The sequence below is a fragment of the Sciurus carolinensis genome, chromosome 1 (assembly GCF_902686445.1).
Source record: "Sciurus carolinensis chromosome 1, mSciCar1.2, whole genome shotgun sequence".
In the NCBI taxonomy this organism is placed as follows: domain Eukaryota; kingdom Metazoa; phylum Chordata; class Mammalia; order Rodentia; family Sciuridae; genus Sciurus; species Sciurus carolinensis.
Window position 1 is genome coordinate 66,453,027 of NC_062213.1, and position 23,983 is coordinate 66,477,009.

At 36.2% G+C, this 23,983-nt stretch overlaps 1 protein-coding gene across 1 annotated transcript in view; it reads right to left on the bottom strand.

Moving 5' to 3' along the window:
- Window positions 1–22,917, bottom strand: part of C1H8orf34 (chromosome 1 C8orf34 homolog) — a 394,456-nt gene extending 371,539 nt beyond the window's left edge. The window contains 3 exon segments of the mRNA XM_047524576.1: window positions 22,348–22,418; window positions 22,421–22,532; window positions 22,534–22,917. Of these exon segments, the coding sequence (XP_047380532.1) occupies window positions 22,348–22,418; window positions 22,421–22,532; window positions 22,534–22,668 (318 nt within the window). The 5' untranslated portion in view covers window positions 22,669–22,917.
- Between the last annotated feature and the right edge of the window lie 1,066 nt (window positions 22,918–23,983).

Genomic DNA, 23,983 nt, shown 5'->3' on the forward strand with positions numbered 1-23,983 from the left:
AATCAATTTATGTTCTTATATGATATTTATATGAAACCATGCAACAAAGTTTGCACATTTTCTCTTGAGTTGGTTTATAACAGTTTGACAAAAATGTATTGCCTTTGTATTAACAGATGTAGGAACAAAATCTCATACATGAGGCATTAATAGAACCTAAATATTCTAGGAAGAAATTTCATAGACTGGGTTTCAAGAGATCAATGATCTATTAAACTTTATGTATCATTTTGAAAGTATAAAAAGAGCAGCTACTTATAGTTTCATGATATAGGATCATATCAGAACAGGTAGCCAAAAGAGTACATTTATATTGGAGTCATGAATGAATTTAAAACAAGTTAATTAAACATATAACTATTAAAAACCACAAATCAATGTTAGCCACTTTCTCCTTTTACTATGTAATTTATATACCAACATCTGATCACCTAGTTTATTTTGAATATTCCTGGATTATGCTACAAAGCAGTTTTTTTTTATTTTTTTGTTTTTTAACAGCTGTTTGTGGCTAAATCCATATCACAGGGTGGTAAAATGGAAGTTGGGATGCATTTGGGTGATTACTGAGAGTGTGACCCTTGCTGCTTCTTTTTTATTTTTTATTTATTTATTTTGGGGAGCTTCTTTTGAGTTATACATGACAATAGAATCTATTCTGATATATTTGTACAACTATGGAATATATCTTATTCTAATTAGGATCCCAGTTTTGTAGATATACAAGATGGTGAAATTCACTATGGTGTATTCATATATGTATAAAGGAAAGTTATGTCAGATTCACTCCACTATTTTTCCTATTCCTATCCCCGCACTTTCCCTCATTTCCTTTTGTCTAAATCACTGAATTTCTATTCTTCCTCTCCCTGCCCAATAATGGCTATCATAATGAGACAAAAAACGGGAAATGAAAGGTATAACAACTGAAAAAAAGAGACAACACCATCATTTTCATGAACAGTGGGGCTCTCTACATAGAAAATTCAGGAAAATTCCAATCTAAGGAAGAAAAATAAGAGAATGTAGCATGTTTCTACATTTAAAAATCAATGTGAAAAACTTCCTTTCATCATAATTAAACCTACTTTGTGGTCCCATTTCAGTGAATAGTATGTGGGAATCCCTTCCCACAAGCTACTTTCTCAAAGCAGGCTGACACCTAAAACTCTAATGCACAGTCCTGACTTCCTTGAGCTGTATGATCCAGAAACATTACACTTTCAAATACATTAAAATACCAAACAACATAAACTAAATACAGATTTTATAGCACTTTCACAAGTCCAGAGTAGAGTAAAAATTATCAATTTATCCTTCATGAGCTGTCTGGTTGTTTGCTTTTCATTGACAGCGGACTCTGTTAAATATTGAATAAAAATATATTTTATATATATATATATGTAATATATTTTATATATATAATATGTAATATATGTTAACCCCTAAGTCCCAAGTTTTCAATTCTGCCAATATTTCAAGGATGCAGTGCATTAAAAATAGGTTGTAAGTCATAATCACAATTTTAAGTGTTTATAGGTGTTCCACATCTGGGACAATGGGACAAAATGGAATTAACAAAGGAAACATCAAGTTCAGAATTACTCTACACAAACTCTGATTTTAACAAATAATTTTTCTTATTCAACATGAACCAGAATGAAAAAAAAACAAACTCTGTATTTAGAAAACCCCAAGTTTATAATCTAAATTAAAGAGAAGGCAATTAATTAAATAAATAAAAATACCATTTAATTCAACTGCTTTTTTCTTATTCTTTCATAGGTTGATTGGAGCCACATAAATTATTTTGTGTGGTTTTTTTCCCATACAAGTCAAAATATGTGTAACTCCATGGGTAAGTGAGGTCTCTTATCTTACAAACGACAGAAAATTCGAGTAAGTACAGGTTATACATGACTAAGAGATTCCATCAATTCATGCAACCAACTACAGAGGTTTTAATTTCTTTTACTTTTTAAGATCATCTTTTAGCCTTCCTTGAGGTCACTGTGTACTTTTTATCTGTGAAGGCAGAAACAATAGAAAGGTTTGGCTTGCTTTATATATAAAACAAAGTATATTTTATGCTTCTGTAGACCATGCTGTTGTTATGCATTGTCCACTCAACAAGTATCCAATTAAATTCCTATAATATACATACTATAAATTAGATACTGAGGAAGAGCATCAGGAAAAAAAGCCAATAACATAGATAAGATGGTAATCCATAACCCAGAAAACAGTTAACTGGCAATTTGGTTAGCCACAAAAATGTATGGAATAGCCCATAAAGTAGAACAGAAATTCACAGAAATGGAAAAAGCTAAGGAAGCCAGAGCAATCATAAAGACTTAATTCAAGAAGCAAAGCACGAATTTTCCCCCTAATAAGTGGTTGATAGTTGGGTAGGGAAATTTAGATAATACCATGATATGTGCCCAGATCCTTCCTCCCAACCCAAGAGCTTATTCCACCTGCTTTCAGGGGTGTAAGCAGTTGAGGGTTCTCAGCTCAGGTCCCTCCAGAATTGCCCTTCCTCGGAAGACAGCTGCCTCACTCTAAAGACCTCACACTGTCTCTGGAGGAAGCCTCTTTTTATAGATGGGTCCTTGTGAAGTACAATGGCCCACCCAAGCCTTCTATGGGACAACCCTCAGTGCCTTCCAGGTCCAGGGACCCCTAGGCGAGCTCCCTATGTGAGGGGCTGGACTCTGCTGTAACTGGCTCACAGCTCAACTTCTCCCCCTACTCAATCCTGCTGCCCTCACTCCTTGCAAGCTGCTGCTTCCAAGAGCACTCCCTAAATACCCATCTGTATACGAATCCCCAAGAGTACATTTTCCAAGGAACCAAGTCTAGACATTCTGGAAAAAAAGAGACATTCCATGTAGAAAGAATATCCAACAAAAATTTGATATCATATGTATTGAGGAAATTGGACAACCTACCCTGGGGTTAACCCAGAAGGCAGCATGAGAGGACAATGAAATATATGCCTAAGGAGATTTTGGAGGACCTTGAATGTCACCCTAGTTTGGAATTCATCATCATTTCAAAATGTTTGCATCTTCAGTGACCAAGGACTGTACATTCATCTTCCTGGATATACGGAGGCAGAGCTAAAAGTGATAAATTGCAAGTGTAATAATTCCTTAAATCTTAATTATCTTTAAAATTTACATGAATTTTCATTTTCTGCAGTTATTGGCATGTGTCAAAGCTCATATACACATGCTGTTTGAAAAGCATGGTCACAGGGAGTGAAAAAAAGGATGTTTTCATTACAGCAGAAGCAACATCTTGTTTTGTCATTCTGAGTTTAAGGCATATGCAACATGAGCCAACTCTTTAAAAGATGAAAACGCTTTCAAATATTATTCCCTCAAAAATATTTGTGACATCAGCATGCCGCATAGACAGCTGCTGACTTGTTGATAACAAGAGCAGATTCCAACTTGGCCTTGGACTTGTCAGAGAGAGACTCCTATAAAGGAAATGTGTTATAAGAAGACTCTCGGTCACCTTCTTGAGGCTGCCTCAGCTTTCATGTCCCTTCCTACTTACCGCAGTTCATTCTAGAGTTTTCCTACCAAGAGTTGGGCACAGGATGAAATAACACAAAGCTTTGTGAAGCCAGGTAGCATGTGCCATCAAAATTCTCAATTTTTTTTCAGCTCTCTAAAAAGAAAAGAGTTTAAAGGGGGAGAGGGAAGAGGGGAAGCATATCAGGATAGGAGGGCTGTATTTGAAAATTCAGACTCATTCATTCCACCTCCCAATCTGGCACTATTTGGCTTCACCTGATAGTCATTTCCATTCTACCTACTCTTGTCCTCTCATTACCATCACTTCTATTTGGCCTGTTCAATTATAGTTTTCCTTTCAGTCCCTGCCAAAAATTCCCATTAAGGTTTTAACTGACAAGAAATTCAGAATTAATATGCAAATACAGTATCCAAGAGGCAATTACTAGGGACCTCTAGAAGAATAAATCATCTGAAACAGTGACTTCACAATACTAAAAGCCATAGTGCAGTAATACAGAGGGCTTGGAAAACTGGATGGGTTGGGTGGGAGAAAAACAGTCCAATAACCCAGCACATCATACTTTTTTAAAAAGCCTATTAACCTAGAACATCAACTTTTAAAAACAACCCATTAACCTAGAATATCACGTAAAAGCTATAAACCATTCTTATTCTCCATTGTTTTCTCACATCTTAAACCATGGTGATAGCATTGCACATACAATCTCCAATTTATCTTCTTCTAAATTTTATTGTTTCCCTAGCATTCCGTCTAGGAAAAAGTTTATTTAATCCCTTTTTAATATAAAAGGAATCTGAATGAGAAGCTATACAACTGTTATTTGTTAATTTTAAAACAATAATAAATATTTCCCCCAAATAGTGTGAATAGCTACTTGTAGGAACAAGCTGATCATGAAGATATATCAGAGAACAAGGCTGCCAAAGTGTCTGTCCTCATGGAGATTCTCTTTAAGAGGAGTCAGGCACTAAATTATGTATAAATAGGGAAATGTCAGTGATTGATAAAAGCTGTGGTGAAAATAAAACAGAGTGGCCTGATGGAGGCTGGCTGGGGAGCCGCTGAGATGAGGGGACTCTGAGGGTCGATCTGATGAGATTTTCAATGGGAAGTTTGAATGGCAATATATAGTCACCCACACAATGGAGGAAACAGATCCTTCAAAGGCCCTAGGGTACCATCTTGCCTTTTAAGCAGCTTCATTCTGCTGCCCATAAGATGAACCCTGAAAGGCTTTGTCTACACATAAATTCTCACTGAACAATTCAGAATGAGACAGATGAATAATTTTAGAAGAAAACAAGCTCCAGGAAATAGATTGTATCCTATAATATACTAAAAATATTTGGACTAAGAGTATGTTGTCTTATGATTGATTTAACATATTTATATGCATCCCTATTTCAGAAAGGATTTAAGGCATTTTTCAAAGAAGTCTAAATTATAATCAAACAGCATAAATAAAAAAGGGAGTTAAGAATGAGTTAACATAAAGCAAGGTGAAAGCAATGTGGGAAAAAGAAAAGGTATAAATGCTCGTGATAATTGCCCATATTCTGGCAATGGCTGGGTTATGAGTCTTCTGAAGTCTTTGCAAATGGTGAAGAGAGGGCAGAGTTGCACATTTTGAAACATTCATATAACTATTTCAACTTATTTTTATTGGTTCTTTTTAATTATGTATAACATTATGATTCATAATTATAACAGCATGGAATATAATTTGTTCTAATTCAGTCCTCAGTACTTTCCCTTTCCTTCTCCTTTCCCTTCCCTCTACTCTACTGATCACTCTGCTATTTACTTATAGATTTTTTTTAATTAATGTCTTGAGGATATACCTGATGGTGAGATTCACAGCAATAAATTCATTTAAGTACATAGGAAAGTTAGGTCAGATTAATTCCACTGTTCTTTCCTTATCCCATCCCTCTTCCCTCCCCTTCATTCCCCTTCATCTATACCACTAATCTTGCTTCTATTTTTTTATTGCCCTCCCTTATTTGGATTAAGTTCTCCATATCAGAGAAAACATTCAACCTTAGACTTTTGGGGACTGGCTTGTTTCACTTAGCATGATAGTCTCCAGTTACATCCATTTACTGGCAAATGCCATAATGTCGTTCTTCTTTATGGTTGAGTAATTTCTGACATACAAATAATTCAGTAGCCATCATAAGAGCTTGCTACCTAATGTAATAAACATGTCCCTCCTTAACATCCTTCAACGAACAAAACAGCTTCTTCAATCATGCCACTCGACTCAATGAAAGTAATTCAGTCAATGGGCTAAGCTTACGCAAAATGTGTATCCAGGTCATTGTTCAAGTAACTTTATCCAAAAATACCTTTTTTGCTAACTTAAAGGTTAACACATGAATCTAATAAATTCTTCTCTGAGTATTATTTCTTTAAACCTGAACTACTGGTAAGCCTCATGATGCTGACCTCTGTCTTGTCATCCCTATCAGTCTGTAGGAATGGAACACTGCCAGTATACACAGACGTCAATGTCATAGCTGACTGTTACATGAGGATTAGAGTTAGAATGTTTCTGTGAAAGCTGGAACTTTCCATGAAACTGTGGAAAGGCTTAGAATGTTCACAAAGCACAGTATCTTAAATCTGTATAAACTTAGGAGTATTATTTATCATATCATTGCCATAAAGCTAAGAGGATAGATGACTGAGAATGCCTCAATAAATTGTTTTAATTTTTAGTTGTAAAAGGACACAATGCCTTTATTTTTTTATTTATTATTTTTTTATGTGATACTGAGGATGGAACCCAGTGCCTCACATGTGCCAGGCAAGTGCTCTACCACTGAGCCACAACTCCAGCCCCTCAATAAATATTTTTGATCAGAACAGAATTATATTCTGTGCCTAGTAAACTTGACTGATTTTAATTGCCATTTGTTATAATACTAAGATGATTATTACAGTTTTCATTAAAAATTAACAAGAAAAAAAATATGACCATAACAATACCAGGTTTTCTAGAGAGAATTTATGTAAGTAAAAGCATAAAATTAGAGACAATGTCTCAAAATCTCACAGTTACAATAAATCTTATAAAATGAAGTTCACTTTATACACATAAGTATATTATTTTAATGTACAGACAAATCAAATGTCTGTACATTGTACCTGTCAATGCAATATGGCTTGTCACTGTGAATTTCAGGTCAATGTGTTCTAACAGTGAAATAATAGTAGGAGTATACACTCCTTCATGCTGCAGGCTATTCTTCAAAAGAAACTCATCTTTTTTTATATCAGGAACAACTTTTATTTTATTTTATTTTATTTATTGGTACCAAGGATTGAACCCAGGGGCACTTAACCACTGAGCCACATTGCCAGGCAATTTTTATATTTTATTTAGAGACAGGGTCTTCCTGAGTTTATTAGAGCCTCATTAAGGTGCTGAGGCTGGCTTTGAACTCACAATCCTCCTGCCTCAGCCTCCCAAGCCTCTGGGATCACAGACATGTGCCATCACATCCAGCTAGAAACAACTTTTAACCTAAAACTATCAACATGTTTCCTGTAGAATACTACCTATGCCTAGATATTTTTAATAACCCATTTTAGATGTTTTATTGTTGATAATAATTTCTAAAAACAAAGTGACCATAATGGAAAGTGCTTTATTTAATACATCTTCCTTTTAACTTATTCAATTTTACATACTTGATTCCATGGCAAATTTCTTAACCAATCTCTAAATCTGAATTTCAACTATTAATTTTTTACTTCTAGTATTATAATGACTGAATGTATTGATAAGTGTGAAAATTTGATCAGGAAAACTATGATAGACTTTTGTAACATTGCCTTCATAATTTGAGAGTCTGAAGTATACCAGTGTTCTCTAAATACACGTGTGTTTTTGAGGACAGCAAGTGACTTGTTCATGTTTATTTTTCTTAGTACATAATGTGTCAAACAAAAAAAATGTATGAAATGATGTATACAAAGTTCTAAATATCATACACTAAAAATTTTAATAGCTGTTGAAAAGTCAAACATGAACTTTTTAAAATAGTTGTTGAAAAGTTAACCATGAACTAAATGAATTTACAAGAAAGTAAAATCTGCCATAAACTCCTCATGGCAAATGATTAGTGTACCACAAACCGTGTACTTCAGGTTTGATAGTTTGGTCCTAAGGTTTTCATTCATAAATGTATCTGACAACTTTTTAGTAGAATACCTACTATGTACCAGACACTTCTATGCATGAAGACACAAGAAGTCAAAAAATCTAGAAAACTCTCCCTCTTTAAGAAGTTTATATTCAGTAAGAACAAAAAAAATAAACTGAAATAAAAATAAAAAACCCAGTGGGATAATCTGAGATGATGATAAGGGGTATGAAGAAAAGTCAAGGCAGTCACACTACAGAAGTGACGGGACAGTTAGGGTTGTGTGTGTTATTTTAATGAAGGGTGATCCAGGCTACCTCTCTAACACCATAAGAGATATTTCAGATTGTTTTCTAATTTCGTGGCATGCTTTTCAATCAGGGGATATTGTCACTTGGTGATGCAGCAGTAGACGAAACTTCCCCTGCCCCCACCATGAACATGCATAAGCGTGCACACACAGGCTGCAATGCTGCCGCTCCTCTGGACATCACTGCCGTGATATTTTTATAGGAGTATCAATTCCAGAGATAAAAGAGCAGAGGTACACTCTGAGTTCTAATTGCAGGACACCAGAAGGCCAACCTACCAAAAGCCTCTCTCCACCTGGCCTGTCACTGAGCCATTAATGTTGCTGGAACAAAAGAAGTAACAGCCAAAATGTACTGGGTGTCCACCAAGTGCCAGGCACTGAACTACATTCTTTAGGCTTTTTTTCATCTCCTATATTACTCCTGATATCCCCTTTACATATTATTTTATAGGTTCAGACACCAATACTCACAGGATTAAATAACTTGCTCCAGGTCAAGCAGAGAGCAATCAATTAATTGCTAAGCCTCAGTTATCTCCAAAGATCACCTGTCTCTGCATGCCTCTCATTCTCTCTCTCTCTCTCTCTCTCTCTCTCTCTCTCACACACACACACTCATGTCATGCAACTTCCTCCCTATTAGATGCAAATGTACTAGAGGAGGGTTATGGATTACACCTTGCACTTTGGTGTGAATTAATTTATTGTCTTCTTTCTTAATAGCAAATATTAAAATAGAAAAAAGATGGCTGTGAGCTAATTAGGTAGCTATGAATGTAATTAAAAGTTATTCACTGTACATAAAGGTAAATTAATGGGATGTAGGATAGTTTCTTATAGGTCTTAAAATAAGAAATATTAAGATGTTATTTGCTCACTGGTTTCATTGTTAATGATTTTTTCTTCCATAGAAGGAAAAACTACACACCAACATTTCAATAGATTTCTGCTGAATCCCTGCTTTACAGCTCATGCTCCATAGAAACCAGAGTAGATGCATAATAAAACACAAAACACTTGTTTCCCACCCTCAAGAACCTAAGATCCACTGTGAGATAGGACATGAACAAACATCTTTGTCGGTAGATTCTTGGTAATCACAAACCTCTGCCTGCAGAACAGTCCTAATATATCTGGATGGATCAGAGAAAAGCACAGAAAGCAGGTGCACACAGTGGACCTGTATAATCCACTCGACTCTGGCAGACAATCAGGCAATGATACTGTGCCACACTCTTCACACCCAAAGACCTTTACCATTATTCTATTCCAAAATAAAAATACTTCAAAATAATAAACTGACTAGAAGGGTACTATGATTATTGAACCTATTATCCTTTCAAATGAAACTGGGTATAAAATTTCCCAAATAAAGTGTCTTCTATTGAATTGGACTGTACTTTACTGGATGAAGTATTTGCATGTCTAACTAATCTCTACTTTTGTTTTTATTGAGAAATATAAATGTACTATATGAATATTTTTAAATATTCAAATAAGTTAGGGTACAAAGTGAAAGTCACCCTTTGACTAATCCTTCCTTTCTCTTCCAACCACTTGATGTTAATTCCCCAAACTACACACACAGAGAAACACACAATACATACACTATTGCATTCTAATACATACATGAATTTTTATTTGAAAAGTTCAGATAGCTGAGACACAAAATAAATAAATTATATATATATATATATATATATATATGTATTTTTTCCCATCATAAAACCACTGGAATGTATCAGCAAAGCAGTTAGACTCCCATCCCCACCACATTTCTCAAAGACATTATTATGACTTTCCTAATTTTGTATTATGATTATCATGTATTTATACTTTATTATATATGTGCCTATCCCTGTTTGTGGAGATAGGGAAATCTCAGTTATTAATATTTCATCCTTTAGGTTCAAGGCCAAGTCCTCTTTCCCTTACATAGCCATTTAAACCCATGCTCACACTTCAGGAGGAGAAGTACACCCACACACAGGGCAGATGGGGATTCAGCATCAAATTACCAGAACAATTACTGGGTCCCTACTCATTTAGAGTTCAGGGTCTTCATGTTTTAATGCAGAATCTTTTCAGATCTCTACTTCAATACGTTTCAAGACACACAAATGTTCCACGACTCATTCACTTAAAAATATATTACAGATACCATTCCATGTCAGTATGTGTAGTTTGTATATGGATATCTGATTTTAACAGTTGTAGTTGTTCAAAAATGTGATTTAACAATAATTCTACTGTTTTATTATCTACAGGCATTTACATTGCTCAACACTTTTGACCATTTCATATAATGTATGATTAATGATCTTGTGAATTTTTTGCATATGTGAAGATATTTCTATAGAACACAAACCTACAAATGAAACTGCTGGCTCAGAGTTCTTTTCTCATTTTGATAAATTTCAACAAATTTCCAACCCAGAAGTTTCAATCAGTGATACTGAGGCAGCTGCACATATGTATCAAAGTAAGTAATACATCCTACTTCATAGAAGTAATTCCAAAATGATTTATTTAGTAATCTGAATTACTAGTATGGTAGTGTAAAAATATTTTAAAGGAGGGATGGGGTGGGGGACAGCAAGATGTGTTATGCAGGGAGGTCTAACCTAGACTGTGACTGTTAAATATTATCAGGTATTGTGGTCAGAGAATGTGGCCAGTTTTCTAAATTAGTGATAGAGGTGGCTCAAATTATGGGGAATTTTTCTATATGCTACTAGTGTATTTTTTAAATTTATTTGATGGTGACTATCTTTCTGTATCTTGACAGAGCACACACACACACATACACACACACACACACATATATACACAGATATATATTATATGCTCACAAAAGTATACATACATAGACCAAATTATATGTACATATATAAGCAAACATTTATATATGTATGTGCATATACATGTATATATGTATAATCAAGACTTCTAATGCGTTATTTAAACCCTTTCTATATTATTTATTCTATCTATGTGCAATTCTAAAAAGAACATTTTAAATTTGACTACTATGGCAAATATTCTTTATGTATTTCCAATTTCATGTAATTATTATCAAGATCATTAGTTGGTTATTCAATTCCTCCAGTACTTACACTACCAATTTAATACATGTACTCCCAATCAAAATATTTTAAATATGCCTGCTATGAATGTCAATTCTTCCTTATATTTCTTGGTTTTTCTTCCTACGTTTCACACATGTACCTTATGTGCGTAAAAGTTTATGAAATCTATCATCATGAAATGCAAATACTTTGACCTCTCTCTATCCAGTGTGATGGACCTCACTTTGAATCCTATTGTATCTGACACTAGAAATACGGTATCAACTTCCTGATTAGTTAGTTATTTTATTGGTACATATTTTCCCCATTTTCCTTTGTGTTGCCATTCTGTATCCTTTCATTTCTGCTGTTTTCCTTTCCCAGATTATAGTTAATATTTTTTATCTAATCTAAAAATTTGGTTTGATAAGAATAATTCTACTATGTCTGGACTTGTTTGTGATATCTCCTTTTATGTTTTATATTTTTCATGCTCTCACATGGTACCACCAACATAATGTTGTTAACTTTCACTACTGTTAAATATTACTGACTACTTATATTTCTAGTTATACTGTTACAACACAGATTTAATTATCTTTCCATCAATATCATAGGTCAGTACCCATGTTGTTCCCCTGAAAATAATTACAAAAAGTTTGATATCTCATTTTTTTCTTCTCAGATTTTTCATCACTTTATCTCATCTATTCATATGTGGAAATTACTTTACCTTCCAAATATCTAATTCTCTAATTTGCTTTGCTCTTTCTATTAGACAATCTGCCTAATTATAGAGATTCCTCAGAAAACTTGGAATGGAACCACCATTTGACCTGTTATCCCACTCCCCTGTATATACCCAAAGAACTTATAATCAGCATACTATAGTGATGCTACCACATCAATGTTCATAGCAGCTCAATTCACTATAGCTAAGCTATGGAATCAACCTAGGTGCCCTTCAACAGATAAATGGATAAAGAATATGTGCTATATATACACAATGGAATATTACTCAGCCATAAAGAAGAATTAAATCGTGGCATTTGCCAGTAAATGGATGGAACTGAAGACTCTCATGGTAAGCGAAATAAGCCATTCCCAAAAAGCCAAAGGCCAAATGTTCTCTCGGATATGCAGATGCTAACACACAATAAGGGGGGAGGAAGAGAAGTTCACTGGATTAGACAAAGACGAATGAAGGGAAGGGAGGGGGATGGGAATAGAAAAGACAGTAGAAAGAATCAATATAACTTTCCTCTGTTCATATGTATATACATAACTAATGTAACTCCACATCAAGTACAGCCACAAGAATGGGAAATTATACTCCATGTATGTATAATGTGTCAAAATACACTCTACTGTCCTGAATATCTAAAAAAAAAAAACAAATAAAAAAATTTAAAAACATTTAAGAAATTACATTTTGGGGGCCAGGGTTATGGCTCAGTGGTGGAGTGCTTGCCTAGCATGTGTGAGGCACTGGGTTCAATTCTCAGCACCACATACAAAGAAATTAAATAAAGGTCCATTGACAACTTAAAAAAAAATTTTTTTTAAAGAAATTACATTTCAGGACTAAGAATATTTTTTATTAAAATTTTTATTTTGAAATAATTGTAGACTCATCTATATTTAGAAAAAGAATACAAAGAAAACCCCCAGGGCTGGGGTTGTGGCTCAGTGACAGAGCGCTTGCCTAGCATGTGCGAGGCACTGAGTTCGATTCTCAGCACCACATATAAATAAACAAATAAAATAAAGCTCCATTGCCAACTAAAAATATTAAAAAAAAAAAAAAAAAAAAACCAGAGAGAAATCCCCCAGTGGTAACACCATTCAGCTACTGCAGAATCACCACTGAACACTGATTTGACACCACCAAGTCAAGGACATGGCCATCACCATTGAATCCCTCATGTTTAAAGAAAATCTACTCCTTTCCTTTTCCCTCTACCTCACCCTTGACATTTGGAAATCACAAATCTGTTTTCTGTTTTTATTATAATCTTGTTACTATTGCAAAAATGGAATCACAGAACACATAAACTTTTGAATTGGCTTTTTCTGCTCAGTGTAATTATTGAGAAATTCATCCATATTTTGTGTGTATCGCTAAATCATGTTTTACTGAATAGTATTATGCTATATATGTACACAATTTGTTTAGCCATTCATAGGAATTCACCTGTTTACTATTTCGGGCTATTAGAAATGAAGCCGCCCAACTGTTTCCCAAAGTGCTTCTACAATTTTGTATTCCTGCCATCATGATAACGGAAGTTCCAATTGCTCCACATCTTACCAGCCCTTGACCTGGTCAGTCTTTTTAAATTCAGACATTCTCGTGAGTGGGGAGTAGATTTAGCCTGCATCTTGTTACTGATGTTGAGCAGCTACTCATGCACTTGCTTTGTCACCTGCAGACATCATCTTATGGAAAGTGTTCAATAGTTTTGCCCACTTTTCAATCGGGACTTTTATGTTATCTTAGAAATGTATTATAAACATAAGTCCTTTTTCAGATGTACATTCTTTCAGAGGATTTTCCCAACAGTGTCTTTTGAAAAGCAAATGTTTAATTTTGAATGTCTACTTTCATGATTTTTTTATTTATAATTAATATATTTGTATCATATTTAAGAGATATGTGCCAAACCCAACGTCACCAGAATTATCTCCTATATTCTCTTTTAGAAGTACATATTTTTACATTTAGTTGTATAATCCATTTCAAGTTAACTTTTGTATGTTTAAGATAGAGATTTGAAGTTCTTTTACTGACATGTTTACCTAATTGTTCCACACCATTTGTTGCAATGATTATCACTTCCCCGTTCAAGTGACCACTGGCTCCATTTCTAGACTGCTCCTTATATCACTCTTTCTTTGCACCAGTATTGCACTCCCTTCTTACAGTCATTTTAATAACAGTTGAAGCCAGACAGCGCATGTGATTCACTATGTTAAAAATATTAAGTCTTGAGCTGGGGCAGTGGCTCAGTGGCAGAGTGTGTGCCTACATGTGTGAGGCACTGGGTTCGATCCTCAGCACCACATAAAGGTATTGTGTTCATCTACAACTAAAACAATACATTAAATATGTATAATGTCTCCCTATTCATAAATAAAAATATTCCTCTTGATTTATTTAGGCCTTTTTAAATCTCTAAGGAATGTTTTGTAGTTTTCAGTATAGATATCATATATATCATTTAAGAAATAAATTCCTACGTATTAAACATTTTAATACCATTATAAATGGTACTTTTCTATGTTAATTTCATTGTTATTTGAAAATAAATATATAACTGATTTTTGTAACTTGAACTTGTATTTAAAATCTTAATCAATTGATTTTTTAGTTAACTTACAGTTCCTGTAAAAGATTCAGTTCCTGTGTTGTTTTTTATAGATTTTTCTGGGATCTTCTACATGGCACTCAAAACTGTTAAGATGTCCATTCTGCCTAAATGCATCTATTGACTCAACACAATCCCAGTCAAAATCCCAGCAGATATTTTTGTGTGCATACTGAAAAACTGATTTTAAAATTTACATAATAATGCATAGGGCTTAAAATTTGTTTAAAAAAATCTTAAAACTAAAAAACAAGACTACACAACAACTCAATAAATATAGGGAAATATTTGCACAAAGAAAATCTTTCTTCAAAGATTTACTGAAGGCAAATAATCATATGAAAAGATAACCAATGGTATTTAGCATGAGAGAAATATAAATTATTAAATATCATTTATGATATTTAAATATATAATTTATATACATATATTAAATGATATTTTAATAATTTATATTTTAATAAATTTCCAAATTATTAAAATATCATCATTAAAATAATAATGAGATACTGCATATGACTATTATTAAAATTAACTAACATGCCAAGTTTTGGTGAGAATGGGAAAACTGAAACTCTTCCACACACTTCATAAAAACGTAAAGTTGTACATAAAATTTTCCGACCCAGTACACAAGTTTCTTAAAGATTTTAACATACAACTGTCATCTGATCCATTCAACGTACTCCATTTATTTGTCCAGGAAAAATGAAAGCATATACCCATATAGTACATGACTCAGCAATAAACATAATGAACTATTGATACATGCAGCAACATGGATGAATACCAAAGCAAGTGAAAGATGTTAAGTGAAAATGTACCACCTCTTTAAAAAAAGAGTACAAGGTGTATGATTCCATTTGTGTAAATGGAATCATTTACACAAAACTCTAGAAATGAAAAGGAATCCATAGTGACATAAAGGACATAGTTACTTGGGGATGTGAAGAGAGTAAGGAGTGGTTGGAGGAATGACAAAGGGGCATTATAGACAATGAGAGAATGGAGGGCAAATTGGGAGTGGTCCAAGTGCTTTGACGCATTTAAAATACCGTCCAGGAGATCCCCAGCAGTATTTCCACTACGTGTTATCTGAATGTGTCCCCTTCAAGTCAGGAGTTGCTAATGTGATTATCGTGCAGCCTCTAAGAGGATGATTGGGCCACAAGGATTGCTCTCTCATTAATGGGATTGGGTTATTTTAGAAGAGGCTTCAGGCAGCATATGCATAGCTTGCCATTCTGCCTTCTGCCATGTAAGGACACATGAGAGAAAAAGTCTCTCACCAAACCAAATACCAGCACCTTGATCTTGGACCTTCTGGACTCTAGAACTGGAGAAATGAATCTATGTTCCTTATGATTTATCGTATCAATAATTTCCATGTACAAACACTGAAACAATTCCAAACTGAATTTCACATAATTTACTGTTTAAAAAAACCCAATGGACGAACTGTTCTGTAAACACTCATTTCCTGGATATTCTTTTTTATTTTCCTCAATATTTTTATTTTGAAACAAGTTGAAATTTATAGAAAAGTTGTATGAATACAAAGAAATCCATGTAATCATAAGAGGCTGCACCTCTTATGATAATCACATTAGTATTAGAATTTCATGGGCCCTTTACCTACAGATTCCATTTAATTTTATTAACTTTCCCAGAAATGCCCTTCAGAGTGGCAGTAAACAAATTCAAAACCATATTTGCACTTGTCATGTATCCTCAGTCTGAGGCCTCTTTTAACCTTCACCACCTTAACATTTTTGAAGATGTTAGAAAAGTACTTTGTAGAATTTCCCCATTAGATTTATTAAATATTTTCTAATTATTCAATTGTCATCATATGTGATTAGCAGGAATAATACAAAGCTATGTTTTTTTTTAACTACATCCAGGGAAACTATTGATTTGTCTCATCACCTGAGAGAAGCGGCATCTGCCAGGTTTCTTTGCTATAAGGTTCTTATTTTTTCCTTTGTAATCAACAAGTATTTTGTGAGAAGATAATTAGAGAGTATGTAACATCTCATTATACTTCCTACTTTCACCCATTGGTTTTAGCATCAATATTTCTTGCCTAAACTATCACCCAGATGGTTCCAAGTAATGATCCTCTAATTCTGTTATCCCCCTACTTTTATTAGCTGCCATTTTACTATAAAGGTAAAACTTTCTCTTCTCCCCAGGAATTGAACACATTCTGTATTCCATTATAACAAAGTGCAGAAAAAATTCTTATTCAGAAGGCAGCCCATTACTACCATTTTTTATTTTGAACCACAACTTGTTTCAGGGTTAGGAGCCTCTTCAATTTGGCTTCTGAGTCCTTTTGACAACATCCCTATCATTCTTTGAATATTTCTTTACTTCCTGATATAAGATGTTCCAGATTCATTCATCTTGCATTTTCTCAGTCCCAAACCAGGAATCAAACATTGCTCCAGTTGGTTTTACTAGTGGAGCATGGCACTTAGGAGCCAAAATCTGGGTACTGGATGTGCTCATTACTATTAAAGTGTTACTATTCCCTTGTAACAATAGATGGAGTGGAGAAATAAACACAGATGCAAGCACTTCAGTGTATGTGAATATCTACAAATATATTTCTATTATATATACACCTACTTACATTATTGAAAGGCATGAGATTACACCAATAACTGCCATTTCAGTGCAGTACAAGATTCACTCTATCTTTTCCCTTTTTAATCTTTGTGACTTCTATCATCAATACTTACATGATTTTCAACATATTTACTTATTTTCTCTAACAAATCTCCTGACCCTGCCAGGTCACTGCCTCACTCAGCCCTCTTCTTTAATCTTGCCCTGACACTCTTAGGCCAACTGCCCGACTCAGTTGTTCCCTTTGCATGACTCTGCCTAATGACTCATTCATTTAATTCAGGAAAGGAAGAAGTGAGGAAGCCTCACATTTCCACAGATTACATTCTCTTAGAAAAGACCCACAAACAAATTTTTTTTTCACATACATTGATGTCACATTTGGTAAGCTTCTCTTTTATTATTTGAAAAGTTACAGAGTGATTTATTTATTGTATTAAATTTTTAGTTGTTTTATTTCTTTATAAACTGTTCAAAAATAAAATATGACAGAAATGAAAGATAATTTATTTTTAAGATTATTTTGAAGTAAATGAATGACAATGTTTAACCTTAAACAAAATGTTATTAGCAACAGCTTTGTCTACTGCTCCTCTACATGCTTTGGGATTATAAAACTGAGTACAAATTTAGATAGAGGAAAATACAACTTCAAGCACTGGAAAAGATACCCTGACAGAGAGTTCACTAAAAACATTTACAAATCATAATGTTGAACACATAAGTTCCAAGTTTATACTTTATCATTTCTCCCATAAAAATATTTTCCTAATTTTTTATGAAAATGATATTTTTTTGTATTTTTAAAGACGAAGCATTTATTAACTATTAAAATATCTTCTTTTCCAGGGGACAGTGGGATGAAGTTTCACCTTCAGCCCTGAGCCAAGTAACTAGTATCCTCCTCATCCTCATCATCATCACCACTGTCCTCCATACTACAGCCATAAATCTGACCAAAATCAATGCAGTACTTGTTTTCAGGCATGGAACAATAGCCAGCCCAGGACTGTGATCCCTAGAAGAACTGAAGTAATCTCCACCAATGCCACAAGCTCTCTGATGAGGGAGGGGACATTTTTCAAACTATTATTCAGGGATGTGAACAGAGGAAAGTGATGGGTGTGGAAAAGGGGGAAGCAGAATGGAATTTGGGGTTGCCAACATGGAAGGTACCACACAAAAGTGAGCTGTGCAGCAGCCAAGCACATAAGGATGCAGACTGAGGGAGGCCCAGGAGTCCACCTTCTGATATGCATGCCAGTCTGTGCCAAGTTAGCCCATGAGAACTCTGAACTAACAAGGATGATGACAAAACCATGCCATTTGCAGACCACTCTTGGAGAAATGTGGAGCGTTTGGTCTGCCACATCTTCAATATGAAGAGACTTTAGAATTCCATGAAAGTTTAATGAAGACTCCAATTCTTCTGCTTTTTAATAGTTTAAGATTTCATACTCTTGTGAGTGTGCTCAATCCTGAATCAAGACATAGGACTTCCCTGCATACATGTCAAACCATAACCTTGAAGAAATTATTGTATTTATCTAAGGGGAATGGGAGAAACTAAAATTGTATACCAATTAATGTCAAAGTAAGGAATTGTGATGTTCCAAATCATATCACCTCTCAGGAACTAAGTCAAACTGCTTACAATACAGGTAAAACAAACTGTTTTAATCAACTAAGTAGCAATCCGCCAGATAACTATTCAACTTCAGAACTTCTGACTGACAACTTCTTTGACTATTAACTGGCCAGCCTCAGGTTTTGAGACAAGTTCTGTACTTGCACTATGCATCTTGCTCATGTATGTTACAAAAATACTCTATTTTGGTGAGACCCAAACCATTTTACACCTGCCTGTTATCTAAGGAAACAAAGTAAGTCGGACTATAGTTCTATCTTATTTCAGCAACCTCAAGTATTCCTAAGGTGTTCCCTGTTTGCCTGCTCCAACTAAGCTGGAAAAAAAACAGTGAAATTATTATAGTTTGTGGAATGCAAGTCATTTTCACCTTATGTCTTTTTATTTAATTAAAGCATCATTTATGAGCACTTTCAATGATTTTTAGGCATGGTTTGTAAAGTCTCAAAACATCTTTGATGGGGGGGAGTCATGAACTAAAATCAAATTCCATACATGTATGAGTTTGCCAGGATGAACTCAACTACTGTGTATAACTATAAAGCTCTAATAAAAAATATTATACTAAAAAATCTTCGATCACGTCTAAAGGTAGTATAAATTTATGCTCCTAAATCACTTGGAAACAAAATTAATTTCAATTCAAGTCATTTTTGGAACACCATATTGCATTCAACACTATTACAAGCAGCTCAAATGATAATATATTAGAAATAAAGTAAGAAACTAAGTAACCAAACTAAATCGATAAGCCTTGTAAGTTAAAAAATAATTAAAGGTGTTTTAAATACAGTATGTAGGTTATCTTTGTTATTGTTTTAAATAGTCTTCATATGATCTCCTTAAAGTGTCTCACTCCAAAAATTTAAAAATTTTTCTCCTAACTTACAAAATCCACAAGGGGACATATTGTCAGATATTGCATATTTTCAAAACTATGAAGGAAGTCTATGTCACCAACTCCAGCGCCTTAGTATCACAAATCACAACAAAGCACAGGTGATAAAAAAAGGAAGTGTCTAAATTTCAATTTGTGATCAGTCAGAGGAGATTTTAGCTTCTGTCATTGTTTCTTAAAATGTGACTCAGGAATTAAAAATGTGAAAATCATTTGTGCTGCTTCTTTTTTTTTAACTAAACTTTTTTTATACCTTTATTTATTTTTTATTTTTATGTGGTGCTAAGGATTGAACAGTGCCTCACATGCGCTAGGTGAGTACTCTACCACTGAGTCATAACCCCAACACTGTGTTGCTTCTTAATAAACTCAGTTTCCAGGGAACCTCCTCCAATCTCCTGAATCAGTAATGGGAACCAATGAGTGAGCTCCTGGGAATTCTGATGATAGTGTTAGATCAACAGTGTTCCTTTCATGGGTGGTATCTCTTCACCATTTTTTACCATATGAAGGAAAACGGGCTACAAGTTAGTGAGATGTCCAAATTTGGCAAAGTACGTATAATTCTACTCTCAAAACCAAGCTCTGTCATGATCAAAACTCTTGCATGAGGATCTGTGCCCCAACCTGCATTTAGTAGAATAGAACTTGTGCATTTTCCCCTGCAATTATATAAAGTGGACATCAACCCTTAAAAATTAACTGCTCATCACTGCAATTCATGCTCATGGGTTCTAAGCTTATGTAATATGTATTCAACAAAATACAAAGCAATACTTTTTTTGGTGGGGAGATCTAAAGTTTTTATGAGAAAATTTTGATAGCATTTAAAACTATTCAGTGCAGAATTAGCTGGTGAGCGTTAAAAAGAGGGACTGTTGGACACATATCAAGTTGGGCTTATTTCTTAATTATGTAGAAAGTGTACATATATTCCAAACTCTATTTTTATTACTTGGAAAGAATCTTGGGAATTTTATGATAAGTTAAATGAGAACAGTATCTATTAAAAACAATTCACTTATTTTTCCTTAGCTTACTGTGCTTTATATTCTAGGAAAGCATCCAGCAAATATACACTTGAAATGTATTTATGATTCTTTTGATTCATATACTACTGCAAAGGGTTATTATGATTCTGCTTCTACCTCTTTTTGTTGTTGCTATACTAATGTCAATAATCATTACACTAAGGACAAAAAAAAATTTATTTGCTTCAGCAAGTCTATTTTGCTACCAGAAAGAATTTTTTTGCTAATGCTTTTGTCAGAAACAAAAATTAATGCAATCGTAGACCTTCCTGACCCCTTTCAGAGAGCTTCAATTGAAACAATGATCCTATCTTTGGAGACACTACAACATTAACTTAAAGTTTGAGAGGAAAACTTCAGAGAGCTTGCGAACTCTGCAAACCTTGGTTATTTAAAATCAATCCTCAAAATACATAAATAAAATAAAATCGATCCTCCTGGGGAAAAGACCTATTTGACCACACTTGTGCCCTCCTCTCTCTTTCTGTGCGCTGGCATTAATTCGCCCTTATTTTTTTAAATTTTTTTGTCTCTCTCTGCAGATCTTTCCTTTCTCTTCACTCTCAGAGAAACTGCTAGATTCTCTGGTACCTCCAATGCACACTCTTCCCCACCTGCGATTCTGCCTCGATCAATCACTGAAGATACACAACACCCCTCCACCCCAGAACAGCTACAGCAGTTTCTGGCGGTGGGGGTTACCAGGGACACCCTGTCCCTCCTATGTATCTCTCCACCCTGAATGCCCAGATGGACAGTTGAACCAAGAGGGTAAGGAACGCTGGCCCCTCTCCCATGGGCCTCAGTACCTGCACATCTGCCCCACACGCCCCAGCCCTGCCCAGCGCCCTGGCAACCAGCGGGACGCTGTGCTGATGCCAGGTTTGTCTCCCGTTCTCATTTTTTTCTCGTCCTCCCGCTCTTTTTTTTTTCCTCCCAGTGTGTTTTTGTCATCGGTTTTGATGGCGAAAGAAAATAGCTCAGAGCTATAGTTCTTTCCCATAAATACGCGAGTGCTTTTCTGAAACCTTTCTCCGTGTCTTTCTCCCCCTAACACAGGTAGACTCTGCAATGCAAAGGACTCTTCTTTCAGCCAGTGATCAATATCAGTCGCCCAGTTTGCCAGATTTACTCAACATACCCTCACCTACTGAAACCTATTCCTTGCCAGTTAAGCCTTCTTCCCAGTTAACCACATTCCTTCCCACTGTTAAGCACCTCCTCCACCTTTTCGGGTTCTACTACCGCCCACATTTTTAAAAAGAAAAAGAAAAAATGAAAATCTGCCAGGCAAGATAGTGTGAATTCCAGGAAGAAAGTGTGCATGTGTAAGACAGTCTGAGTGTGTGCATCTGTGCACATCGCTTGTCTCAATTTGTCCGGGTCCCACACACGTGGCCATCAGGCGCAGGACAGTCAGTGAGATGGTTCAAAATTGCCTTGCCAGGCGGAGGCTGGGCGCTATGGAGTCTACCTGTCCGCGTCCAGGTAACTGGCGAAATGCCCGCGGGGCTGTGCTCCAGAACACCTGAGCTGGGCAGAACTAGGCAGTGAACTGGGCTTACAGGGAGCCCTTTCCCGCGCGCGTTTATTCTCCAACCCTCCTTCCTTTGGGGGTGTTCTGGTTGTTTCTACACCCCTTCCCCCAAAGACAGCGGGACTGTCCTCCTCCACATTGCCTTACCTCAAACAGAGGACCGATCTTGTTCTTCTCTAGGTAAGCCTGGATTCGGGTTTGCTGATGAGACGCCATGGAGACGCTGATGGGGCCGCGGAGAGAAGAGCGCGCGACTGTGCGTCTCCGCGGGGGACAACCCTCCTTTGCCCCGAAATGGGGCCGGGACAGGAGCTCCGGAGCCTGGGCAACCCTGGTGCGGTTGGTGCCACTCTCGGCGCGGGCGTGGGCAGCAGCCTGGGGAAAGGCTAGGTCGTGGGGGGCTGAGTGCCGGAAACCCGGGCGCTGTGCAGCCAACTCAGACAACTCCGAAGCGATGGGAGAACTCATTCATCGGGTTCTCTTCCTCACGCCCACCCGCGCGGATCTCCGCAGCGCCGGCGCCGAGGGGAAATTCGAGGCAGAGGCTTGTCTCTCCTCTGGGCGGCAGCAGCAGGAATCAGGGGGCGGGAGACGAGCCGCGGCGGTGCTGCTCCTCCCCGAGCCGCGCCGGGGGGCGCACGCGGGCGCACTGGGCTGGCAAGCGGGAGTGTGCGTACGAGTGCGCGCGACGGTGTGCGACCCTCTCCCAGGTTGCAGGAACAAACAGCCCGGGCTTCTCTCAGAGCTGGGCTCGCCCTACCAGCCGCTCCCTAGCGACAGCGCCTCTCAAAAAGCCAATGGTGAAGGTGCTTCTTTCAAAGTGCACATAAATCTGGTCCTTGTTGGCTACTCCTTGGCAGCTACAATTACAGTTCGAAAGGGGATTGTCCCCACCGTCCCTTCGGGGCCTCTCCTGGGCACCTGTGCGCTGCCTACACTAACTCAGCGTCTGAGAAGGGCATGGTTGTGAGCAGGTGCGTGGGTCGAAGGACTTGCTGCGAAAACGAAGTTGCTTTCCTTAAAATACAAATAGGAAAACAAAAACCTGGCTTGCCTGGAGCAAGTCAAGGGGCGAATGCAAGCTGAAAACCGGTTGAAAACTCCCAAAGTGCGGACACCGAAAGGCTGGAAACAAAGCTGCTTCAGCATCTGACAGGGAAAAAAGATAAAAGCTAGCCAGCCCTGCCTTCCAAATCTGTGTCTCTTAAGAGCTGCATCCAGACGCTACACCTCCACTTAACGATGCTTCCTCTAGATACCTTGTGTTTTATTAAATTTAGCCAATACCTTTCTTATTACGCAGGGATTTCGGAGTTGAAGATCTGCAGACAACACAGGTTTCTTCACAGAGTTCTCTTTCTTGTGAAATGAAACACCGACGCCCCAGTCACTGACGCCCCAGTGATGATTTTCCTGGTTCTTAACCATGATTATGTGCTGCCAAAATCAAAATACTTATATTAATAAATATGAATATTTAGAATAAGGGGAATCATTTTCCTTAAAGCAAACTACACTGGTATAGATTTTTTTCTATCTCCACTATTCTGGATTTCTGTTACTCATAATTTTTTCATTGGTGATCAACCTTTTCTTCTATATTTTAAGTGATAGGTGGCAATATGCAATAGTTAAGATTAGAATGGAATATTCCAGAAAGTATTTCTAATTCCATTTAATAATTTAGATAGAAGAAATTTTTCAGATGAACTAGGAGCTTAACCCATCACTGATAACCTGAAATGGACATGATTTGAGATGAAAAGAAAATGTCCCAGATGTT